This window comes from Thyridium curvatum (assembly GCF_004353045.1).
Source record: "Thyridium curvatum strain D216 chromosome Unknown NODE_3_length_876553_cov_77.224826, whole genome shotgun sequence".
Lineage (NCBI taxonomy): Eukaryota > Fungi > Ascomycota > Sordariomycetes > Thyridiales > Thyridiaceae > Thyridium > Thyridium curvatum.
The window spans coordinates 365,695-385,294 of NW_022156758.1; the positions used below are offsets into that span (position 1 = coordinate 365,695).

The 19,600-nt window shown below is 53.3% G+C and overlaps 9 protein-coding genes across 9 annotated transcripts; 4 read left to right on the forward strand and 5 right to left on the reverse strand.

The window, feature by feature from the left end:
• Nucleotides 1-1,072: 1,072 nt before the first annotated feature.
• Nucleotides 1,073-2,638, reverse strand: E0L32_000811 (uncharacterized protein; the record flags this gene model as incomplete). The annotated part of the gene is made up of 3 exons (XM_031142942.1): nucleotides 1,073-2,025; nucleotides 2,087-2,402; nucleotides 2,480-2,638. 3 exons carry the CDS (start codon nucleotides 2,636-2,638, stop codon nucleotides 1,073-1,075), a joined length of 1,428 nt encoding a protein of 475 aa, XP_030994345.1.
• A 655-nt stretch (nucleotides 2,639-3,293) lies between these two features.
• Nucleotides 3,294-5,000, reverse strand: E0L32_000812 (uncharacterized protein; the record flags this gene model as incomplete). Its single annotated transcript, XM_031142953.1, has 8 exons — nucleotides 3,294-3,300; nucleotides 3,364-3,406; nucleotides 3,495-3,726; nucleotides 3,788-3,914; nucleotides 3,967-4,051; nucleotides 4,108-4,166; nucleotides 4,227-4,834; nucleotides 4,914-5,000. 8 exons carry the CDS (start codon nucleotides 4,998-5,000, stop codon nucleotides 3,294-3,296), a joined length of 1,248 nt encoding a protein of 415 aa, XP_030994346.1.
• Nucleotides 5,001-7,626: 2,626 nt separating this feature from the next.
• On the forward strand, nucleotides 7,627-9,020 carry E0L32_000813 (uncharacterized protein; the record flags this gene model as incomplete). Its single annotated transcript, XM_031142964.1, has 2 exons — nucleotides 7,627-7,989; nucleotides 8,043-9,020. The coding sequence occupies 2 exons, from the start codon at nucleotides 7,627-7,629 to the stop codon at nucleotides 9,018-9,020; spliced, it is 1,341 nt and encodes a 446-aa protein (XP_030994347.1).
• A 1,347-nt stretch (nucleotides 9,021-10,367) lies between these two features.
• On the forward strand, nucleotides 10,368-11,905 carry E0L32_000814 (uncharacterized protein; the record flags this gene model as incomplete). Its single annotated transcript, XM_031142975.1, has 4 exons — nucleotides 10,368-11,185; nucleotides 11,242-11,337; nucleotides 11,395-11,679; nucleotides 11,740-11,905. The coding sequence occupies 4 exons, from the start codon at nucleotides 10,368-10,370 to the stop codon at nucleotides 11,903-11,905; spliced, it is 1,365 nt and encodes a 454-aa protein (XP_030994348.1).
• Nucleotides 11,906-12,327: 422 nt separating this feature from the next.
• Nucleotides 12,328-13,389, reverse strand: E0L32_000815 (uncharacterized protein; the record flags this gene model as incomplete). Its single annotated transcript, XM_031142986.1, has 1 exon — nucleotides 12,328-13,389. One exon carries the CDS (start codon nucleotides 13,387-13,389, stop codon nucleotides 12,328-12,330), a length of 1,062 nt encoding a protein of 353 aa, XP_030994349.1.
• A 527-nt stretch (nucleotides 13,390-13,916) lies between these two features.
• E0L32_000816 (uncharacterized protein) lies at nucleotides 13,917-14,255 on the reverse strand (the record flags this gene model as incomplete). Its single annotated transcript, XM_031142997.1, has 1 exon — nucleotides 13,917-14,255. The coding sequence occupies one exon, from the start codon at nucleotides 14,253-14,255 to the stop codon at nucleotides 13,917-13,919; it is 339 nt and encodes a 112-aa protein (XP_030994350.1).
• A 606-nt stretch (nucleotides 14,256-14,861) lies between these two features.
• On the forward strand, nucleotides 14,862-15,317 carry E0L32_000817 (uncharacterized protein; the record flags this gene model as incomplete). Its single annotated transcript, XM_031143009.1, has 1 exon — nucleotides 14,862-15,317. The coding sequence occupies one exon, from the start codon at nucleotides 14,862-14,864 to the stop codon at nucleotides 15,315-15,317; it is 456 nt and encodes a 151-aa protein (XP_030994351.1).
• Nucleotides 15,318-15,883: 566 nt separating this feature from the next.
• E0L32_000818 (uncharacterized protein) lies at nucleotides 15,884-16,783 on the reverse strand (the record flags this gene model as incomplete). Its single annotated transcript, XM_031143020.1, has 2 exons — nucleotides 15,884-16,686; nucleotides 16,759-16,783. 2 exons carry the CDS (start codon nucleotides 16,781-16,783, stop codon nucleotides 15,884-15,886), a joined length of 828 nt encoding a protein of 275 aa, XP_030994352.1.
• A 1,025-nt stretch (nucleotides 16,784-17,808) lies between these two features.
• E0L32_000819 (uncharacterized protein) lies at nucleotides 17,809-19,506 on the forward strand (the record flags this gene model as incomplete). The annotated part of the gene is made up of 9 exons (XM_031143031.1): nucleotides 17,809-18,021; nucleotides 18,086-18,246; nucleotides 18,314-18,375; nucleotides 18,432-18,467; nucleotides 18,522-18,628; nucleotides 18,694-19,057; nucleotides 19,117-19,322; nucleotides 19,377-19,413; nucleotides 19,487-19,506. 9 exons carry the CDS (start codon nucleotides 17,809-17,811, stop codon nucleotides 19,504-19,506), a joined length of 1,206 nt encoding a protein of 401 aa, XP_030994353.1.
• Nucleotides 19,507-19,600: the final 94 nt, after the last annotated feature.

Here is a 19,600-nt window from a genome sequence, read left to right on the forward strand (position 1 = left end):
GCTTCAAGCTTATGACATTGCCTTCGAGTCAATAATTGGCCGTCACTACTGTCGTTCTTTCAGTTTTCTTCTTCTTCTGTATAATACCAAAGCCGAAAGGTAATCTATTGAGCCGTAGCCTGAAAGATTACGGAACCCACAATTCAGAATATCTTCCTACTCCTCACCCATCGAAATGCCTGACACTGCATAGAGATTTCCTTTCGTCGACATTCTGTCCGAGCGATGATGCATTGTCCAATTGCTGTCTGGCATGAGCTCCACGATGGGAAACAAATTCTGAGCTAGAAGCTGGGGCTTTTGCGGTGGGCAGCTGTCACTCCAATCACAGGACGCAATTCAGTTTCGAAGGATTCAACCCCGGCTTGAATCGTGCTAGTCGGCATTACATCGGGAATTGTCTCCATATTTGCATTTCAAAAAAGCCTCATGTGGAGGGTCTCTGTTCGTGAAGGAAAATCAGAAACGGGATTAGTGTCATGCGACGGGTTACGCACCTCAGTGAACTGCTTTCCACGATAAACAATCGTATGCCCCAATTCTCGTCAGAAATATCCGGCCGATATTCAGGTGATACGATCTAGGTGCCACGATCGATGCCTGTAATCACGGACAGAATATTCATCCCGGTGACACATGGGGGCACTTGTTGTCTCAATTGTTGTTCGCTGTAGAGTGGTTAGCGAAAGATACGGTTGTTCCCAGTAAAGTACCAGACTGTCCCGACTTACTGCTGCCAAGGTTGTTCGTGCTGATTAAGAGAATATCTTACTAAAGGTTCAGATCACCGTGCTATTGTTCCCGCTTCAAAATTGAAGTCATAGACTCCAGTTTCACATCGATCACGTCAGCGCTTCAGCACATTAGTGCGGGAGCAACGATTAGGGCCTGAGTATCACAAAGATATATGCATGTAATGAAAATCAATGCATTCCGTATTGGGACAATCTGCTTCTTCCCCCATGCTGTTCCCAGCTAAGTCTGAGTTACGTAGATGTAGACTCTTCCATTCCACAACCTTGAATCTCGGGTTGGACTGGGCCGCGCAGAGTAACATCTCACAATCGCGGTCTCAGTAGTCCCTCTTTGGGAATCTCTCCCACGCCTCGGGGAACCCGCAGAAGCGGATGAAATCCCAGTGCTTAGTCCAGGTCATGGGGCGCTGCGTGCCCGAGTCGATCATGGCTATACCAGCCTGGAGGAACATGGGCTGCTTGACACGGAACTCTGGACGCGCGTCGTACGGCCTCGACATCTCCTCAGCTAGCTTGGTGGAGCGGATGAGTTTGATCATGTGCCCGTCGTCAGCGTGCTCGCATGCGCGCGCAAAGACCTCAGGCCAACCCTGCCCGGGGCCTAGGCGGGACCGGTGCGAGGCGAGGTAGTCCAGCCGCAGCTGCGGTGCGCCCATGCCGGAGTACGTCATGAGGAACACCCTTCCGCTGTACTCGAGCAGCCGTGCCTTCTGCTCCCTGGTGATCGACTGCTCCCGCAGGATCGCGGCGTGGGCGATGCTCGCCGTCGCGCAGTGCAGCAGGAAGAAGTCAAAGGCGCACTGGTACGGCGGGTTTTGCGCCGCCGCGGCGATGTACACGGCCGTGTTGATCAGCTCCGCCGTCTTGCGCTCGAGGTACTCGTCGGTGAGCGCGCCACCCTCGTTGTCCGGGTTGTCGACGACGCGCCAGCGCGCCGCGAGGCGCACGAGCTCGGGCTTGGCGTTGCGCAGGATGCCGTCGCGCGCGACCTCCTTGTCCATGGCCCAGCGGCCCGAGTGTGCGCGCGTCTGCGTCTGGAAGGTCCAGCTCGAGGCCGTGCTGATCTTGGGGTCTTCGTGGACCATGTCCACGAGCGTGGAGAGCGGCAGCGGCGACTCTTGGGCTTCAGTGGCCGCGGCTTCGGCGGCGGAGAGGTACTCGATGTACCAGTCGTCGTGGTGCACTGCCGCCTGGGCAAGGCCTTCTGCGAGCAACCGAAGCTGACGGAACTCAAGAGCGAGGCCGACATGAATCAGGCCGTGAACGTAGCCTGCGGAGAATCCTTTTAGCGCAAGGACTGAAGCCCTGAGAGATCTTTGGCAAACTCTTACCCATGTAGAGGCGAAACATCATGTCGTCCGCCAGTGGGCTCCTGTCTAGCAGATATTTCTGCAGCGTGGCCTGCCAACCAATCTTCTTGAACATGTTAAGGAAGAACATCTCAAAGTTGCGATAGTGCTCTTCTTTGCCGAGGCATCGCGTGAAGAGAGCGTCATCCTCAAGATCTAACACGAGAGGCTCGACGATGATGGTGGCATCGCGCATGTAAAGTGCATTGCGCTCATAGTGTCTGCGAAGTTGCTCTGGCGTGGCGCCACACGCCCACAGGGTGAGCTCATGGTGGGCGATATGATTGTGTAGGTAAACCTAGCAGTCTTGTGAGCTTTTGTGTCGAGAACATAGGAAGTCTGTCCGTCGCTAATGAAAAGAAGAACAAAACTTACACCCATGTGATCTTCAAGGGTGAAAAAGATGTGGTACTTCTGGTTATTGCCCTTTAATAAGTCCTCCGTAGCCCTTGCGCTCTCAGTGGTGAGACTGGGCACGTGAACGAGACCCGGAGTCTCGATTGGCGAGACGACGAAGTTGTCAGCGTCAATCATCTTGATGATACAATTGGATAAGGTACGTAGGTTTGTCACAGTAAGCTCCGTGGAAATTGCATCGGCTATCCCGATGTGAAAGACCCATATCCTCTTTGATCTAGGTGATAGCTTGCTTTTCTAGATCCTAAATACCGACTTTGCATTCATGTTTGCTGGGCTAGAGGCGAAAACAATACCTGGCACGAGGAGGCGTGGTGGTTCTGTCTCCGATACCCGGCAACTATTTTCGGAACTTTCTTACCAATTTTACCGATATAGACGATCTATCCAAGGGATATGTGGCAAATGGCATTTCCAGGTAGCCACAAGCAATCGACATCGTGCTGACGAGTGTACGTGTAAGCAGAAAGGGCATCTCCGCGCGAAGGCACTTTAACACATCCGTGGGTCTATGCCAATCAAAACTCATTCGATTCCTATCAACAATCACTGCATTGATAAATCCCATCACTGCACCCTCTTCACCAGCTTCCAGCCAATGCGTGCCCAGCCTTCGACCGTCGAACATCCCAGTATCTCCGGTGCTCAACTATCACCCAGCCTCCACGTAGCTCACCCACTCTCCTTCCGAAAAGGTCCGATGTTCTCGCCCCTTCAGGCATGAATAGATTGCGCGCTGAGTAGGCCTCGGCATGCAGAGAGCACGTCAAAGCTAGTCACTATGTCAATGTACAGCTCCACGTACCATGCAGGGATACAAATCGGGTTTTCCGGCTGCTTACCCGTAGTCATGAGTCTGACGCTCAGCAAACGAAGTGGGCACTTCTGCAAAGGGCAAGTTTCAGCCACCAGAATAAGCAAGCAGTGGGGGCATCCTGTCCAAAGGGTAAACGACAAGGCGTAAGATACATACCTCCACTGGTAGGGTCTGCAAAGCGGCGGAGTTGATCCTGCACTTCCAGCTCTTTGCCAAGCCGGACGCGCGAAAGAGTCTGGATTCTGGACGCGCGTAACCTGCGGACTTGGTCATACAGTGCAAGCCGTCCGGGCACCAGCTCCGCTGAGTGTACATTCCTAAACAGTTCGCCCAGAGCTCCAGCGTCTTCGAGTGCTTGATTTGATCCTTGAGCGCCGAAGGGGAGCATCTAAAAGTTTCATTTTCAAGTTAGACCAAAAAACAACAATCCACTCGTTGCTGAAACTTACCGGATGAGCAGCATCGCCCATTAATCCCATCTTACCACGAACCCACGTGGGCAGCGGATCATGGTAATTGAGTGGCCAGTCAGTAACCCTGTCTGCTTTGCTTTGTTTACGGACATAATATGAGCTTCTGTTTTCCGTAGATGGAGCATTCATGTGAAATGTGATTGCCGTCGACTTACTGCATGAGTTGGACTAGACTTGGGTGGTAGTGTCCAAACTCGGACAACATGGCGTCTTTAATGTTTACGCCCAAGGATTCGTAACCTGGCACACAATAAACAATACTGATGATTCAGAGAGTCCCGAACAAAATAACTGACCCTCGTTATTGTTGTTAGAAATGCTGTCATGTATACCGCCAAAGTTCTGTAGTGTGCCACTAAAGGTGACAAGCAGATCAGATTGCATTCGTTCAACTAGTTTCAGTGAAAAGACTCACTTGCGGCAAGTGTACCAGACCATATGGCGTTCGGTTTTGTGAGATGTGTCCGCAAAGACGCTGTTGCCTCTACCTTTGACATTTAGTAGATCCTGGAAGGCCGGCTCATCTTTTAGCTCGGCCGTGGGGATCATAAAGCGAAACGCGCTCAAACCCGAGGGCGTGGGCTTCGACTCGGCCTGCTCAAGCACCACACCACGGAGCACGGAGCGCAGGCCGTCAGCCCCGATGACTAAGTCGGCAACGTGCTCGGATCCATCCTCAAGGATGATGCTGCCGCGGTCAGGGTCCGCTGAGACGACCCTGGAGCCGAGCTGGAGAACACATTCTCCATTACCTTGGTCAGCTAAGGCCAGCCGCAAGAGCTCATTGTGCAGGTCAACGCGGTGGATAGTCCAGAACGGAGCGCCAAGCCGGGACACGGCGTCCGACGTATCGGCACGGTGCAGGCCAGCGAGGGTGACGCCATCGACCACTTCAAAGGTGGACATGGCGTCAGCCCGGGCGCGCACCCAGTCGAAGCCGAGATGGTCGAGCACACGGGTGCCATTGGGTGTGAGTGCCACGGCAGCGCCGACCTCGCTGGCAAACTGTGACTTTTCGAAAACCTAGGCGTGGAGTCAGTACTCGGATAGACGGCTCTGTGAGACCAGGGTTGTGCGAGACCCGACTCGGGGGGTAGGTTACCTGCACACGGTGGCCGGCGCGCCTGAGGGCAACAGCGGCACTGAGTCCGCCAATACCAGCGCCGACAATGATGACTTGGAGAGGCATTTTGGAACCAAATTCCGGACTAGGAACCGACGGAATGCGGGATGAGGAACTGACGGAATATGATGAGATGCGTTTTGCAATGGAGGAAAAGGCGCGCAGTGTAGATCAGACGAGGCCCTTTTTAGAAAATACCTCATCTTCTTCACCGTTCTCAGTTTCTCGTGTGTTTCTATCTTTCAAGACCCTTGTGCGGGGATATCCGTGATCGTGCCACCCAGGTGTCGAATTGTGCCGGGGCCAGGTCTCAGCAATGCGCCGAAGCTCATCATCGGGGACGGCCAGGCCTCTCACCCGTCGCCTCAATAACAGCCTGGCGGCGGCCCTGAATACTGTCCGATAGGTTTAAATTGACCAAATCTGACATAAACCGACGGGCGAATGAAATGCTCCGCGACTTCTAGGTTTCAGGTTCACAGGAGGGGACTGTGGCTATCCTACGTTTCGATAGATCGTTTGCGGTATAGGGATGAGTGAGGCCATACTCGGGCTCTTTCCTAACACCCTATACTCCTCTCTCCTTCTGAGCTATAAGCATCTTTGTGCGGGGGACTACGGTATCGATCAAATCAGAAGCTGGTGCGCCGCATGCCGACCTTTGACACCGTGTCGGTAAGGCTCGAGCAAGGCAGGCCGAGAGGTACTCGAATCCTTCAAAGAATCATCAAACGACCAGTGCAGATCTGTTTCAAGGTGTGCTATTTGACCTGCTGAAAGAAGAATAGTCTGCATACCACAAACTCGCAGAGACCTGCAGGACAGTATCCGAGTGTCACGGTCGCAGCGGCCGTGGCAACACGCAGCATTCAAAGACGAGGCCTTGTTGCCTGAGGCGCCAAGAGTAGAGCCACGTGTCGTTGGCGAGAAGCATGCAGAGTAAACGACAGCATGTAGTGCTACCAGGCCTGTCGCACAGTTGAGCAGCAGGGCCGATCGGTTGCATGTATGCCGTGGCTGGGTTACCTCCAAGTCATGCTTCTGATTCTGCTCTAGCAACTGAGATGTCGCTGGGGAAACAGATGGAACTGGAGTGGGAGCAGAATAATGCATTACAAAGTATGTATCCTGCTCTTGTATGTTTACATACTAATTCAGGATTGTTTTTTGCTGCGAAGGATCGAAAGATAATTAATGCGTGGAGCGTGGGGTAGCCACTCTTCATGCGCAGTCCTTATAGGTGGGTATTTCACAACGCATGACCCATGGAGAACGCCGGCTGTAGGTAGGAACTGACCAAGAAAGCAGCATGCAAGAAGAGATCCTCCTCTGCAAGTTGTCCTGAAGGGGAGATTCTCCGGTGATAGAACGCCGTGTCCCTGGGCAAACGAAAAGGTTCCTTTTACCCGCGCGCATACATGCAATGACGCGAGACGAGGGCGAATAACAGTATTGCCAGTGCAACACATCATCCACGGAGCTGGTACTTTTCCCGTCTAAACGGCGTTACGTATCATGCAAACCAACGGTTGGTATTAGTGGTCCTGTAGTTGAATCGTCTCCAAGTCTGAGTCTGACTACTTCGTTAACAAACATTCCTGGCAGTATTTGTAAGTTGTCACACTGAAACAACCAGTCCATTACAAATGATTAGACAGGAGTGAAGAAAAAGCAATGATGATAAGCGATATCCGTTTATATAACAGCTGCATGACGTGCTCATGCCGAGACTTTGAGCTGACTGTTGAGCTTACAGTGCCGCGGGCGTGAATTTGCCCGATGAGTACAAGCTTTTGGAGTGCAGATCTTCCGTCACGAATCCCAGCTTAGCGGCCGCGGAAAGGCCAAAGTATACAGCCCTATCCATCGAGAGACCGGACTGGGCATTGCGAGTCCTTATCGAATTAGGTGTGGCTCGGTGGGTAAGGGTCAGCATTACTGAAGCACCTTAACTGGCCAGTTGTTCTGTCATCCTGGACAGGGAGTACTGTACCTCGACCAAAATCCTGCCCCCCACAATTCCCTACCGTTTTTCCTCTATTCAGGAGGCCGTAATCACTCCTGCAGCTACGACCCGCGGACATGGCGTACAATCGTTCTCGACAGTGCAGACGAAGTGTGCACATGGTGCATAATCTTTTAGTCTAGAGAACTTGGCAGCATGTTTACTTGCCACGGAGCTAGTGCCGATAGAAATGTCAGACTTCATCCCCCCCATAGAGAAGGCGCAGTTGGGAGTTCCCCGAGGATCTGCGCAACGCGAGTCCCTGGCCTCCCTACTGACCGTCGACTGTACCAAGCGAGGCATATATGGGTCCCTTCGCCCCGGGCACTCCTGGGTGTGACGAACCAACGACAACCAGAGGCCGTAAAAATAGTACTTTGGGTATCTCTCCGCAATCTTTCCATGTCTTCACCGAGGCTGTCATTCAGCCATGGGCAGAGTGAACACACCCAACCATCAAGAGGTCAGACTAAGAACGACAACAAAAACAACAACGACAAAGAGAGTAGTAACTCTTCCAAGAACACGGGACGCGTCCGCTCCGCCTGCAACGCGTGCCACCAATCCAAAATTAGGTGCTCGGGAGGGGCGCCATGCCAACCGTGCCGCGAGTCGATGTTCCTATGCACATATAGCCCAGGGCGAAGGCTTGGCAGACCGAAAGGAAGCAAAAACAAGAGAACTCTGATGCAGGGACAAAACAAACAGAAGCAAGCCGACACCACGGCACCGGCGCCGGAGCCGTCTGTCGCCGAAGACAGCAATGATAAGAAGGGCGGTGACTTTGCCTCGACGACGAGCAGCAGTATAGCTCCGATCACAAGCCACGCCGAGCCCTCGATGGACTTGGAGTTTGACATTGATGAGTCTACGACAGGCTTGGGCTTGGATGACGAGTTCGACTATGACCAAAGTGCTCTTTTGGGCATGTCATCGTCAGTCTCGTCCATGTTTGGGTCGATGGGAACGCACAGCCGCTCCATGAGCCTCGACAATAAGCCGGGAGACACAAACTCAACCAAGGTAAGGCCATTCCGCTATTGCAGATACGTATGTCTCATAAAGAAAACTGACAATTGAATTACGCTTTGACTTGTCCAAAGTGGATGTCCGCCATCAGCAGCCCATATCGCGGGCCATCAACATTTGACACATCCGACATGTTCAAGGGAGCATGCGGCACTGGCCCTGCCGTCACGCACCAGCCGAGCCTGACGCCGATTGACCCAGCACTTGCCGGGCTTTTCCAAACTGGCTCGGGCCCGTCATCCGCCGAGCCGAGCTCCAGCTCGACGGTGACCTCCGGCTGGCCATCCTCGACGGCTCCGGTCTCCACCCCAATGTGCTCGTGCATTCAACTGCACGCCCGCTTGGTCTATGACCTGGGCACCTTGCTACATGACAAGGCGACTGATGTCGAGCGCATTCTCACGGGCGTCCAGCTAGCCCAGGGGCCCTGGCAGGCACTGCTGCAATGCCCTTGGGGCCGCTACTGTGATAACCATAAGGAAGCCTTCCTTCTGTTTAGCCTGAGTGTGCGTATCCTGCTTTCGTCGCTGCAAAAGGTGCAGTCGGGTGTCAAGGCCCTCTCGCAACCTGGCTCTTCGGAGCGCGGCCCAGCGCCGATGGATGTTGGTCTCGGAAGCTTGGCCGCGTCCTCACTGGCGTTGTCGGGCGACCTCGACGGGACGAGAGTCTCTGTCGGAGGGTTTGAGGTCACTGGGGAGACTAAGCTGGAGGTCATCTCGGTGCTGATTAAGGGTGCGCTGGAGTCGATACTCTCAACCGTATCGAACCAGCAGGATACCAGCGGCACTATGCCGGTTGATGCGAGCACGATGGGCTCGTTACCCCCATACTTGGTCAACATGGCTATGCTGGGCGGTGGTAGCGATAGCGAGAAAGGGGCATCAGAGTCTCCGATCAGTGCGCGCACCTCGGTCTCGACCGAAGCGACGCAGCTATCGTCGCAACTCTTCAGCATGTCTCATCTACATCAAACACCGGATGCTGGGACTGCGCACATTGACGCTGCAGCAAATGATATCCAGGCGCTGCTCAACCAGCTTACTAGGGGATAACAGACTTAGGATCTTGGCTAGGTATGGACAGAACTTATAGATCGTTTTTCAACATTCCGCAATCGAGCATTTGAGCTGCTATAATCGGAAAAATACTGCAACATGTGCGACGTAGTACTGCATTTTGAACCACAGAGGACATCCAGCTGCTTTTGGGATCCCGCGCCGAGCGGCGGTCTTACTCTCTCAAGCTTCGGGCCACCATGTCAGAGTCAACCTTTGCGGTCACTGCGTGCATTCTGCTACAACGCTGGCACGACGATTGGGGATTTGGGCCGCTGCCCCATCATGCTCCTAATGATGACTTTGATATACAAACCTTCTTTCGTGAAATACACATACAGCTACAAGCAGTCCTGTTTCGGGTCGGCTTCTGCACACGCAACGCATTCGACAACGTTGATTATCTCGATCATTACATACACACTATGACGTTATAGCTTTAGAAACCCCCCCCTCGACATTCAGATGTGGCTTGGAGATCGATCTTGGACTCTTGGCTCATATGATAACGGTTGCGCTAGGAGCCATGTACCAGTACACAGTAGCGCACCGTATTGCGTGAATAGGCAACCGGCTTCCTAGATCTAGCTTTCTTGGGCAGTGTAAGCTGGTAAAACCGGAAAGTCTACCCCCGAGCAGACCAATCTGGGGAGAAGGTTCGGCGTGGGGGGCTAGACGGACGCCAATGGCCTCGGGTCGGCACGGGTGACCCGGCATTAGCTGGCAGTAGCTGGCAAGCTAACAGGGGCCTGAAGTGCGGACTCCCTCCCATGTCTCCCCGTTGCGTCCGTGAGTTGCTGACCTACACTGGTGCAGTTGGTAGCGCTTATCTCCCCTGACGTGCATCAATAGCGCTTATCCTCGTCGCTTCCCTTCGAAACTGATCGTCGATGCCGATACTTGGCTTCGATTAGCACGACGCACGGACAGGCAGGGATTGTGATGTGCCGAGCAAGGGGGGAGGGGGAAGGGAGCATGGTGGTGGGAATTCCCCATTGGCCGAAGTTCGACGGCCTTTCAGGGCCGCAACGGCGGTGGAATAAACTTTTGCAAACCTGGCTTAAATCCGGGAGCCCCAGATGCTTATGTGCGACTGCGGCGGACGACTGACGGCACTTTTATTTGCATTCAATCTGAGTTGGTTGAACCAGCGGAGTTTGGTGTCGGAGCCACTCGTTAACCCTCGGTGCGCCATTTCCCGGTGGGCGAAGTCGTCACTGCCTCTGTCCTCCTCAGTTGAACGCGTTGTATATACATAGCCCCCGGAGCTACGAGGTCACCCATCAGGTACGGCACAAGCCTTGCAGCCGGGCTAGGACCTTTCACCTTCTGTTCGTTGCAACCATGACCAGCCTTCCGGACTCGGAAAAAGACGCCGGCGGCCGCGGCGATGGTGCGGTCTCGGACTCGACCGCCACCACCATATCCGCGCCTGGCGAAGGCACGGTGACGGCGCCACCACTCACTAGTGGCCTGGCAACTGCCATCATCCCGCCCGAGGAGGGCGTCCGCGGCTGGATATGTGTTGTCGGTGCCTGGATCTGCCTCTTCTGCACCTTCGGTTTCCTCGCCGCCATCGGCGTCTTCCAGACCGTCTACGAGCAGACCACGCTGCGCAACTACTCGTCGTCGGACATCGCGTGGATCTTCTCGGTACAGCTGGCCCTCATGTGGGCTCCCGGCCCCCTCTTCGGCCGGCTCATCGACACCTTCGGCCCGGCACCCGTGCTCTACCCGGGCGCCGTCCTGTGTGTGTTTGCGCTGTGTATGACCAGCCTCGCCGACAAGTACTACCAGATCTTCCTGAGCCAGGGCCTCGTGTTCGGCGTCGGGTCCGGTGCCGTGTTCACGGCCGGGCTCGTCTGCGTGGGGCAGTGGTTCGTGAGGCGGAGGGGCTTGGCGTCCGGCATCGCCGCGTCCGGGAGCAGCATGGGCGGCGTCATCTTCCCCATCTTCCTGAACCGAGTCCAGGCCGACATCGGTTTACCCGGCGCGTTGCGATACAGCGCTCTCATGATTGGTATCTTGCTGGCTGCTTCCGTGTTCATGGTGCGCGCGCGGCTGCCGCGTAAGAAGTGGGATCCCAAGGTGAAGTGGTTTGATGTCGCTTTGTTCGGTCAAAAGGAGTTTGGACTCTACTCGGCTGGGACGTTCTTGACTATGTGAGTGTCTGCCTCCGGGTTTGATGTAAGGTTAGGTAGTCTGACCTCTGCACCAGGTGGGGGCTATGGGGTCCATTCGACTTTGTCTCGAGCATGGCTCTGGAGCAGGGGTTCTCGCCAGACCTGGCACTCGGACTGGTGTCCATCATCAAGTATGTCTTTGAATAGCTTTTGTGTTCAGGAATGCCGAGATTAACTAATCTGCTCAGTGCCACATCAATCCCCGGTCGTGTTCTGCCACCGTTTTATGCCGATCGTATCGGCTGCTTCAATGTGATCACAGGCTGCTCACTCATGACTGGTGCATCAATCCTCGCGCTGTGGCTACCGTTCAACTACCACCCGTCGCACGCTGGAATAATCGTTTTCTCCGCCGTCTATGGGTTCGCAAGTGGTGCCTTCGTCTCTCTGCTAATGCCATGTGCCGCCAAGGCGGGTAGCATTGAGACCATTGGCCAGCGCTTCGGAACCTTTCAGGTCGTCATGGCCCTATCGTAAGTGCTATTCTTGCACTTATTCCATTTTTCCCCAGAAGAACTAACAACCCGAAATAGTACTCTGACAGGCTTGCCTATCATGGGAGCCATCCTGGGCCGCCAGCACAATAATGACTTCTCAGGATTGCAACTGTTCTCGGGAGTGTCGTGCTTGCTTGGAGGGGTGCTGCTTATTGGAGCTACCTATTTCCTGCGTCGTCATTTTGGAACGTGGAAGACGTAGATGGCAGATCATGAGCCAGGACCTCTATCGCTAAGTGAATTTAGCTCTTCTATTAGCGGGCACATCAATCATTGTACACATGCCTCAGCTCAGGCAATATGTCGGGATAGACTTTAAAGTTCGTAACGCTGTGGGTTATATCTTCGTATGTGGCCTCTTATATCAGCACTGAATGAGTTTCGAATCTTCAGCCCTCGCATGCAAGCAACGAGTCTATTCTTAAGGTGGCTTTGAACTATTATCTCGAAGTAATTGCGATGGTTAAACTAGGCTGTGAATAGCTCCTTTCACTTTGAGCTGTCAAAATAGCCATTTTTGATAGAAAGTAAGGCGAACATCCTCGAACAAACCTTGTGCCCGGTATGCATCTGCCACGTCCAGTCTGCAAGGCCTGCCACGCGTTTCAGTGTCCAGCGACTCTCTTAGTAAATACCAACAGCACCTCTCTTTTCTGTGTCCACGGAGACCAGTGCTCCCGGAATGACCACGGTGCCGTTGATGGGACCAAGGAGTCCGCCCACCGTCGTGACGTACAGCACATTACTATCACAGCTTCCCCTCCCGAATTGCGCCGAACTCCCCTCAGCAATAGCCGTCGAGTTCAGGTTGCCCGCCACGACCGTCTGGGTATTCCCATCTGGCGTGATCCTGACAAGTGTATTCCCGCTCGCCGTGACGGCCCAGATGCCGCCCTCGGAGTCGACGGCAAAGTCGTCCCAGTGATCGACAGGACCCTTGTTGTGCGCGATGACGGTGTAGGGGCCGGCCTCTGCCCCATTTTCTGTGATCGGGACCTTGACCAGAATCGACTGTCCCGAATTGGCCGCGTACAGCGTGTCGCCGACGATACGTATGCCATTGACGCCGTGCGGGGTCTTCAGCTTGGAGAGGTAGGTCGCGTTGATAGCTACCGAGTAGTCGCCCGTCGACATGTCCACGCGGTATATGAGGCCCGCAAAGGTGTCGCTGGCCAGCACGTATTTGCCATGCGCTGCCAAGCCGTTGAGCAGCTGCGACTCTTTGACGAGGGCGACCTTGCGCACCCGAGGAAGGTTCCCGCCGGCCAGGCCGCAGGCTGCCTGGGATAGCTTGACGCCGCGCATATCGAGGCTGAATAGGGTCCAGCTGCCCACGCCGACCGACTTGCCAAAGTGGTAATCGCCAGCCAGCACGGCGAACACGTCGGGCGCGTACTCGGTGATGCCGGTCATTCCTGACAGACCTGCCTTCGTGAAGTTGTATACCGGGACTGCGCACCCGGGCCGTTGGGGGTCGAGTAGAACTAGCTCGGCACTGGTCGTGCGTGTCACGAGAATCTCGCCATTGGAACGCACGGCGAGGTTCTCTACGAAGGAGCCTTTGGGAAACGAGTAGACAGTGGAAACTGGCAGGGGCAAGCCCGCTGGTGTGGATGGCTCCGCTGTGGTCGGTGCGGCACGAACTGCGCCGATGGTGGCGAGGATGACAAGTTGTAGACGGACCATGATAGAGAATTACTTGATGCTTCTTGCCGGGAAGATGCAGATATATGCGTCCAAGAAGGCACGATCGGGAGATTCTGATGGTGGAAGAGCTTGCGATGCGGTGCAGAGTTCGAGGAAGCCCAGCAACCTACCTGACAACAGATATATCCTCTTGGTCTTGAGCCTGATGGCTGGATCCGCCGGTTCAGGGAGATATCTTCATATGAGTGTCAACAGTGAAGCGGTATTAAATCAGATGGGGCATGTACGCGTAGAATAATGGAACTAATTCTTGCATATGCATGGTGTGGTAGGATGTATTAGTCGGCCACTTTCTCCCCTCCTCCACTATGCAGGCGGTGCCGGAACTATTACCTGTATGGTCTTGGCAGCTGGAATTTTCACAATTGTCTCATTCGTATTCCATCATAATTGGCCAATTCAATTTCCTGCAAGATCATACCTGCCAGGGCACTCTTGCTGCCCCGGATTCCAGATCTACACTGTTCTTCTTGTAGCCAATCTGTGACTGCATACCCCAAAGAAAATCACATCGGCACCCTCACCGCACAAAGGTAAGGTGTCACCGTAGCCATCGCCAAATTCCAGATGCCCGACTTCGCATAGGGGTCCTCTTCCAACCACGCTCGTACTTGGCTCTCACTGTCGGCCTTCCAGACCATGGCACTGCCGACAGGGCGTAGGGGTTCATCATCATGTGATGCGAGCAAAGGGCCTGAGACAACCACATGGCCAGCCTCAATATGCTTCTTGTTGTGCGCTGCGTGTGCCGGGAGGTTGTCGCGGCGAGCTTGGAGCACGATCTCACCGCCAGGGTCGCCGTTATGATCCCGGTTGTCGGGAATTTGCACGAGCCAATCGGGCATTGCCGATGTTGCGAGAGGATGTAGGAAGAAGCGGGTCCCGTCTTTTGGTGATGATGAGCAATTGCAGAGTCGGAAAAGGATTTATCATTAAGGAACTTTGTTGGGACCCTGTCTCACAGGAGTGCTTTCAACCCACTCTGACCGGGAGTGATATTTGTATAACAAATGGTGTGTCGGGTGTGTATATGCGCTTCCTTTACTCGGCGAGTTAATACCCCCAGACGTGCACGCGTTCCAGTTTTGGGGAACTAATTCCTATTGGCTGATGGCAGATGCAAGGCTCATCAAGGTTCTCACATCAGTCGAACTACATGGTCAATCTTAAGCTTGGAAAGAAGTGTTTTATGATATCAAATTCAGCTTGAGAATAAAGGGTATGCTCGGAAATCAGCCGACCATGTTGGCAGCTGAGTGATGAGTAGGATGACTGTGACCTCGGTCTTTTGTAGAGGATAGTGGAAACAGTCGAGACCAGGTTCTAAGAATATAAGTAACCTACTCGGACCCTTGGATCAGTTGTTCTCAGGAAAACACAGCTGCACCGCTTGCCGCATCACGACACTGTCATTAGACACCTCGCTATCCTCTAGGACACTAATATTCATCATGGTCGCCATCTGCAACCCGTCGACCAAGACGCTTGCCACCGTGGCCAAGTTTGTCGGCTACATCTCCTCGCGTAACTACCAGCCACTCGCAGGCTTCTTCGCTCCCAACGCCACATGGTTCACTCTCGGCGACCCGACCTTCCCCAACGACATTGGCGGTACCGTACTCGCGGTCGAATACCTCAAGACCTTGCCCAGCGCCGCCGTATTCGACAGCTACTCGATCGACATCCAGAATACCGTGGTCGAGGGGTACTCCGCCAACGTCGAGGTGCGCATCACTGGCGACCTGGACACGCTGCACTGGGTCAATAACGCCTCGTACACGTTCCGTCTCGACAACAACTTCAAGATCACACAGCTCGACTTCTACACTGACCGCATCGCGGTCAACTGGCTGGTGAAGTGGCTGACAGACCACGCCAACTCTGTAAGCTGGCGTTATGTTTCTTGATGTCTTCCCTTCAAGAGATGCTTACCTTCGATGTGATTTGGGCAGACCTCGTCCAAGACAACGCGCCATGTTTAACGTGACGACATAATCTTGACAACCTGCCCCTTCGCTTCTTACTCGATCACAATTGTCTATATGGTGGCTTGCATGCGCATGAACAGGTGGGGTTTGAGTGATGGAGAACTGTTGATGGCAATGGCACTGAAGTCTCGCTCAGCATGTGTGAGGGATCAGCTAGAAGATGAGGAAACCAGATAGTTCCTGAATCAAACAATGCCAACACTCCGGGCATTGCCTTCAATTTATATTACTCTCTTCTAAGTGCTCTCCGGGAATGTGCCGTCTCTTGCGACCTAGCTTACGGCAGCCATCATCATGCCAGAAGCACTAATAGTCCCGTATGCAAATCATTGCATTCCCCATCGAACAGGCCAAATGACCAGGACCAGTCGTCTCAGATTAACTTTCTCAGAGAATTTGCAACTTCAGCAGAGCCTACTGACTCGCTTAAGCCTACTGACTTGCCTCATACTTGCTATACCATCTTTACCAGAGATTAATACCCATCAAGCAGGCCAATTAAAATTACATTTACCCCCTTCACCCAATGCCGTCGCACCCTTATCCTCGAAACCGTGCAGACACTCGGGCGGCGCAATTAAGCCCCTCCTGCCTGCATGGACCAGAGCGTCGATCCAGTTCCTAGCCATGATGAGAGATCCCTCAGCGCTGGGGTGCGTTCCGTCCGCCAGGTACTTCTCCGATGCCTGCATGCCACACCCGATGTCGGCCAACACGACATTGCGCCTCTTCCTCCACAGGTCAGCCACCACTGCCGGCAGCGCATCATTGTACCGAGTAATCCGCCCGTTGACGGTGGCGTTGACGTTGGGGATCAGACGGGCCACAACGAAGAGCGCGCGTGGGTTGTAGGACGTAGCTTCGTCTAGCAAGTCATACAAGTGGCCCGGCGCGGCGGTCGCGTTCTCGGGGCCACCTAACACAAAGTCCACCGTGCCAGCGTGGACGAGGACAACATTGGGGCGGCTCGGTCCGGGGCAGGTCCCGGGCGGCGCAGTCAGTTCCGGGGCGGCGGCAACGCGGATGTCATTGATGGTGTGGTAGACAAAGGAATCGCTCCAATTGTCGGCCCAGTCGCCGTGCGCTACGGAACCGGCCATCGAAACCGGGTTGCCCCCTGTGTGAAGGAGACACTCCAGATCACGCCTGTAGGAGGCGTTGCGCGGGTCATTGTAGCCCCAGGTAATCGAGTCGCCGAGTGCTAGAATACGAAGAGGGATGCCACCAGCTACTAGGGGCACGCGTGGTCCCGAAGCGCTGAGCAATCCATGAGCACCAGTGGCGAGAGCTATTCAGGTATTATTAGCGTTTTGATTACGGCCTGGCTTCTAGTAAGGTACTGTATGTTATGTTCACGCACCGACAAGGAGTAGCGATGGCAACATGGTGCGAGTTGGTGGGCTTGAAAAGGACTGTATCTCGAAGATGGCCTGGTCCTTGATGGGCTGCTGAGAGATGAGGAAACAACGATTACAGTGAACTGTTGGTTCTGTGGCATAGTTTTATTGTATATGTTCGCAATAGCTGCAAACCGGAGTCGGTGTTGCGTTGCAATAGTAGCTGCTAGTTTCGGCCAGTATCTTCGGCATTATCCGCATCCATGTATGATGTGACAGAGTGATGGAATCTAGTGCTAATGGGAATAAGATACCAAAGCACGGATCTCATGAATGTATTTTTTGCTTCCTCTAAGGTTTTTGTGGCTGCTGCGGTAGATCAATCCCCCTATACGCAGGGTGAGAGATTTCTGTTTAGGGTGATGACTTGGCTCTATGCTTCTCTGTCCGAAGTATTCTATTACGTCAGTGGTGCCTCGCCTTGGAAGCAATATCAAAAATTGCTCTTGTCTACTGCCATGCTGAGGAGTGATTCCATGATCGGAACAGAGCAAGAGCATGTATGGGCAACCCATTTAACTAAATGGTTGATGTCTAATTCCCTGTCAAAGTTTTGTTTGTTTGTTTTTCTAAAGAGCAAAACACTTGACACATTTGTGACTTGAAGAGAGAGCCACTATCTCGACATTCTTTATTTATTCAACCTCTCCTTCACAGTTTACGTGTGGGTAACCGTTTTGTGTTTTCAGAGCAGGATTACAACACTGGGTCAACAATCGGCTCGAGCACGATGATGCCGCGACAGTCTAAAATACCCATTTCCTAGTGTCGTGTCAGCGTGCCGAAACTGTCAAGATCGGCTCCACCAGACTACTTGTAAATAAGGTCTAGGCTCTAATATTCATGCACTTAGGTGGGCCTAGAAGTGAATTGTCACGCCATTTTTTAAAAGTCTGCGGGATTCAAACAGCGACCCCTCTAAAGATAGATTTCTCTCTTCGACCCCTCTACGAAGTTACGATTGAAGCTTCATAGAAACTCATTCTTTTGTGCTTGGGCCGGTAACAGTCATCATGCCGCCCAAGAAGGTCGAAACCGTCACGGACAATGTCGTTGCTTTCGGAAGGGTTCGCAAGAACCTGAAGATGGGATGCGTTGGTCTGCCCAATGTGGGGAAATCGAGTCTTTTTAATCTCTTGACCGAGCAGAGCGCCGCCGCAGAAAACTACCCATTTTGTACCATTGAGCCCAATGAGGCGAGATGTGCTGTTCCGGACGCTCGATATGTAAGCCGGGATACTCTGTAGAAAGCTCTGCGGATAGATAGCTGACAATAAACAATACATGTAGGACTTTCTCTGTGACCTCTGGAAGCCGCCGTCCTCGTACCCAGCGTATCTACAGGTCACTGACATCGCCGGCCTAATCAAGGGTGCTTCTCAAGGAGAAGGACTTGGCAATGCCTTCCTCTCTCACATCCAGGCCGTCGATGGCATGTTCCACATTGTCAGGTATAACATCCTTCCATGCCAACTAAACTGCCGTGCCTTGTTCATACTGACTTGGACGCTATGATAGAGCCTTTGACAACGACCAAGTTCTACACGTGGATGACTCGATCGATCCCGTTCGGGACCTGGGTTAGTTCAGGAACAAATCCCACGGGCTGACGGAGCTAATTTGGTACATCTTCTAGCTACCATCCAGAGCGAGCTGTGCAAGAAGGATCTCGGTTCGTATTGACCTCTTGAAACATCTATATATAAACTAACCTTTATGGTTCCAGACATTCTGGAGAAACAAATCGTTGCCGAGGAAGCAATCGTCCGAAAGGCAGGTGGCAAGTACAAGATGTTGCCTCTCTTCACAGAGACCACGACCAAGATCCGAGCTGTAAGCCCAGAACTCTCGTCGCCATAGATTCAGCTCATTGCTGTATGCTCACTCTTATGAGATAGATGCTAGAAAAGGATCAGCCAGTCAGGGATGGAACATGGACGCCGGCCGAGATTGCGCTCATCAACGAGAAGATCCAGCTCATCACCACTAAGCCGGTCATCTATCTCGTCAATTTGACGATGAAGGACTATCTTAGGCAGAAGAGCAAGTACTTGCCGTCCATAGCCAAGTGGGTCACCGAGCACGGTGGCATTCCTCGGGACATCATCCCCTTCTCCATCGAGTTCGAAGAGAAGCTTCACAGCATGAAGGATGATCCGGAGGCGCAGGCCGCCTTCCTCAAGGAGAGCAAGGTCAGCTCCAAGCTGCAAAAGATCATCACTGAGGGATTCACCAAGCTCGGCCTGCAATACTACTTCACCGGTATGTTCACACTTTGCCAACCCCTTTGCCGGGTTCCACGCCGCTAAACTTGCCTTCAGCTGGTGAGAAAGAGATCAGATGCTGGACTATCCCAAGGGGCTGCCTTGCACCTCAGGCCGCTGGAGCTATCCACAGCGACTTTGAGAGGGGATTTATCAAGGCCGAAGTCGTCGCCTACCAAGACTTCCATGATCTCTGTGAAGGCGCCAAGTCCATGGCCCCAATCAAGGCAGCTGGCAAATACCGACAAGAAGGAAAGTCTTATGTAGGTACCCACACTCCTTCCGAGGTTTGCAGAAGCTGATTCTTATTCCCTCAGGTTGTCCAAGATGGAGATATTATCCACTTTCAGTTTAGTACGTTGCAAAGCCGCCGTCAACAATAGTTCTTTCCTTGCAAGTACATTGCCTTGCTAACCATCTGCAACAGACGTTGGGAACAAGAAATAGATGAGCTTCTCGATGCCGGCGGCTACATAAGTTTGGATAACGGACAGTGCCAACTACTAGCCCATTCAACTTGATATACGTCAACCACGGATAC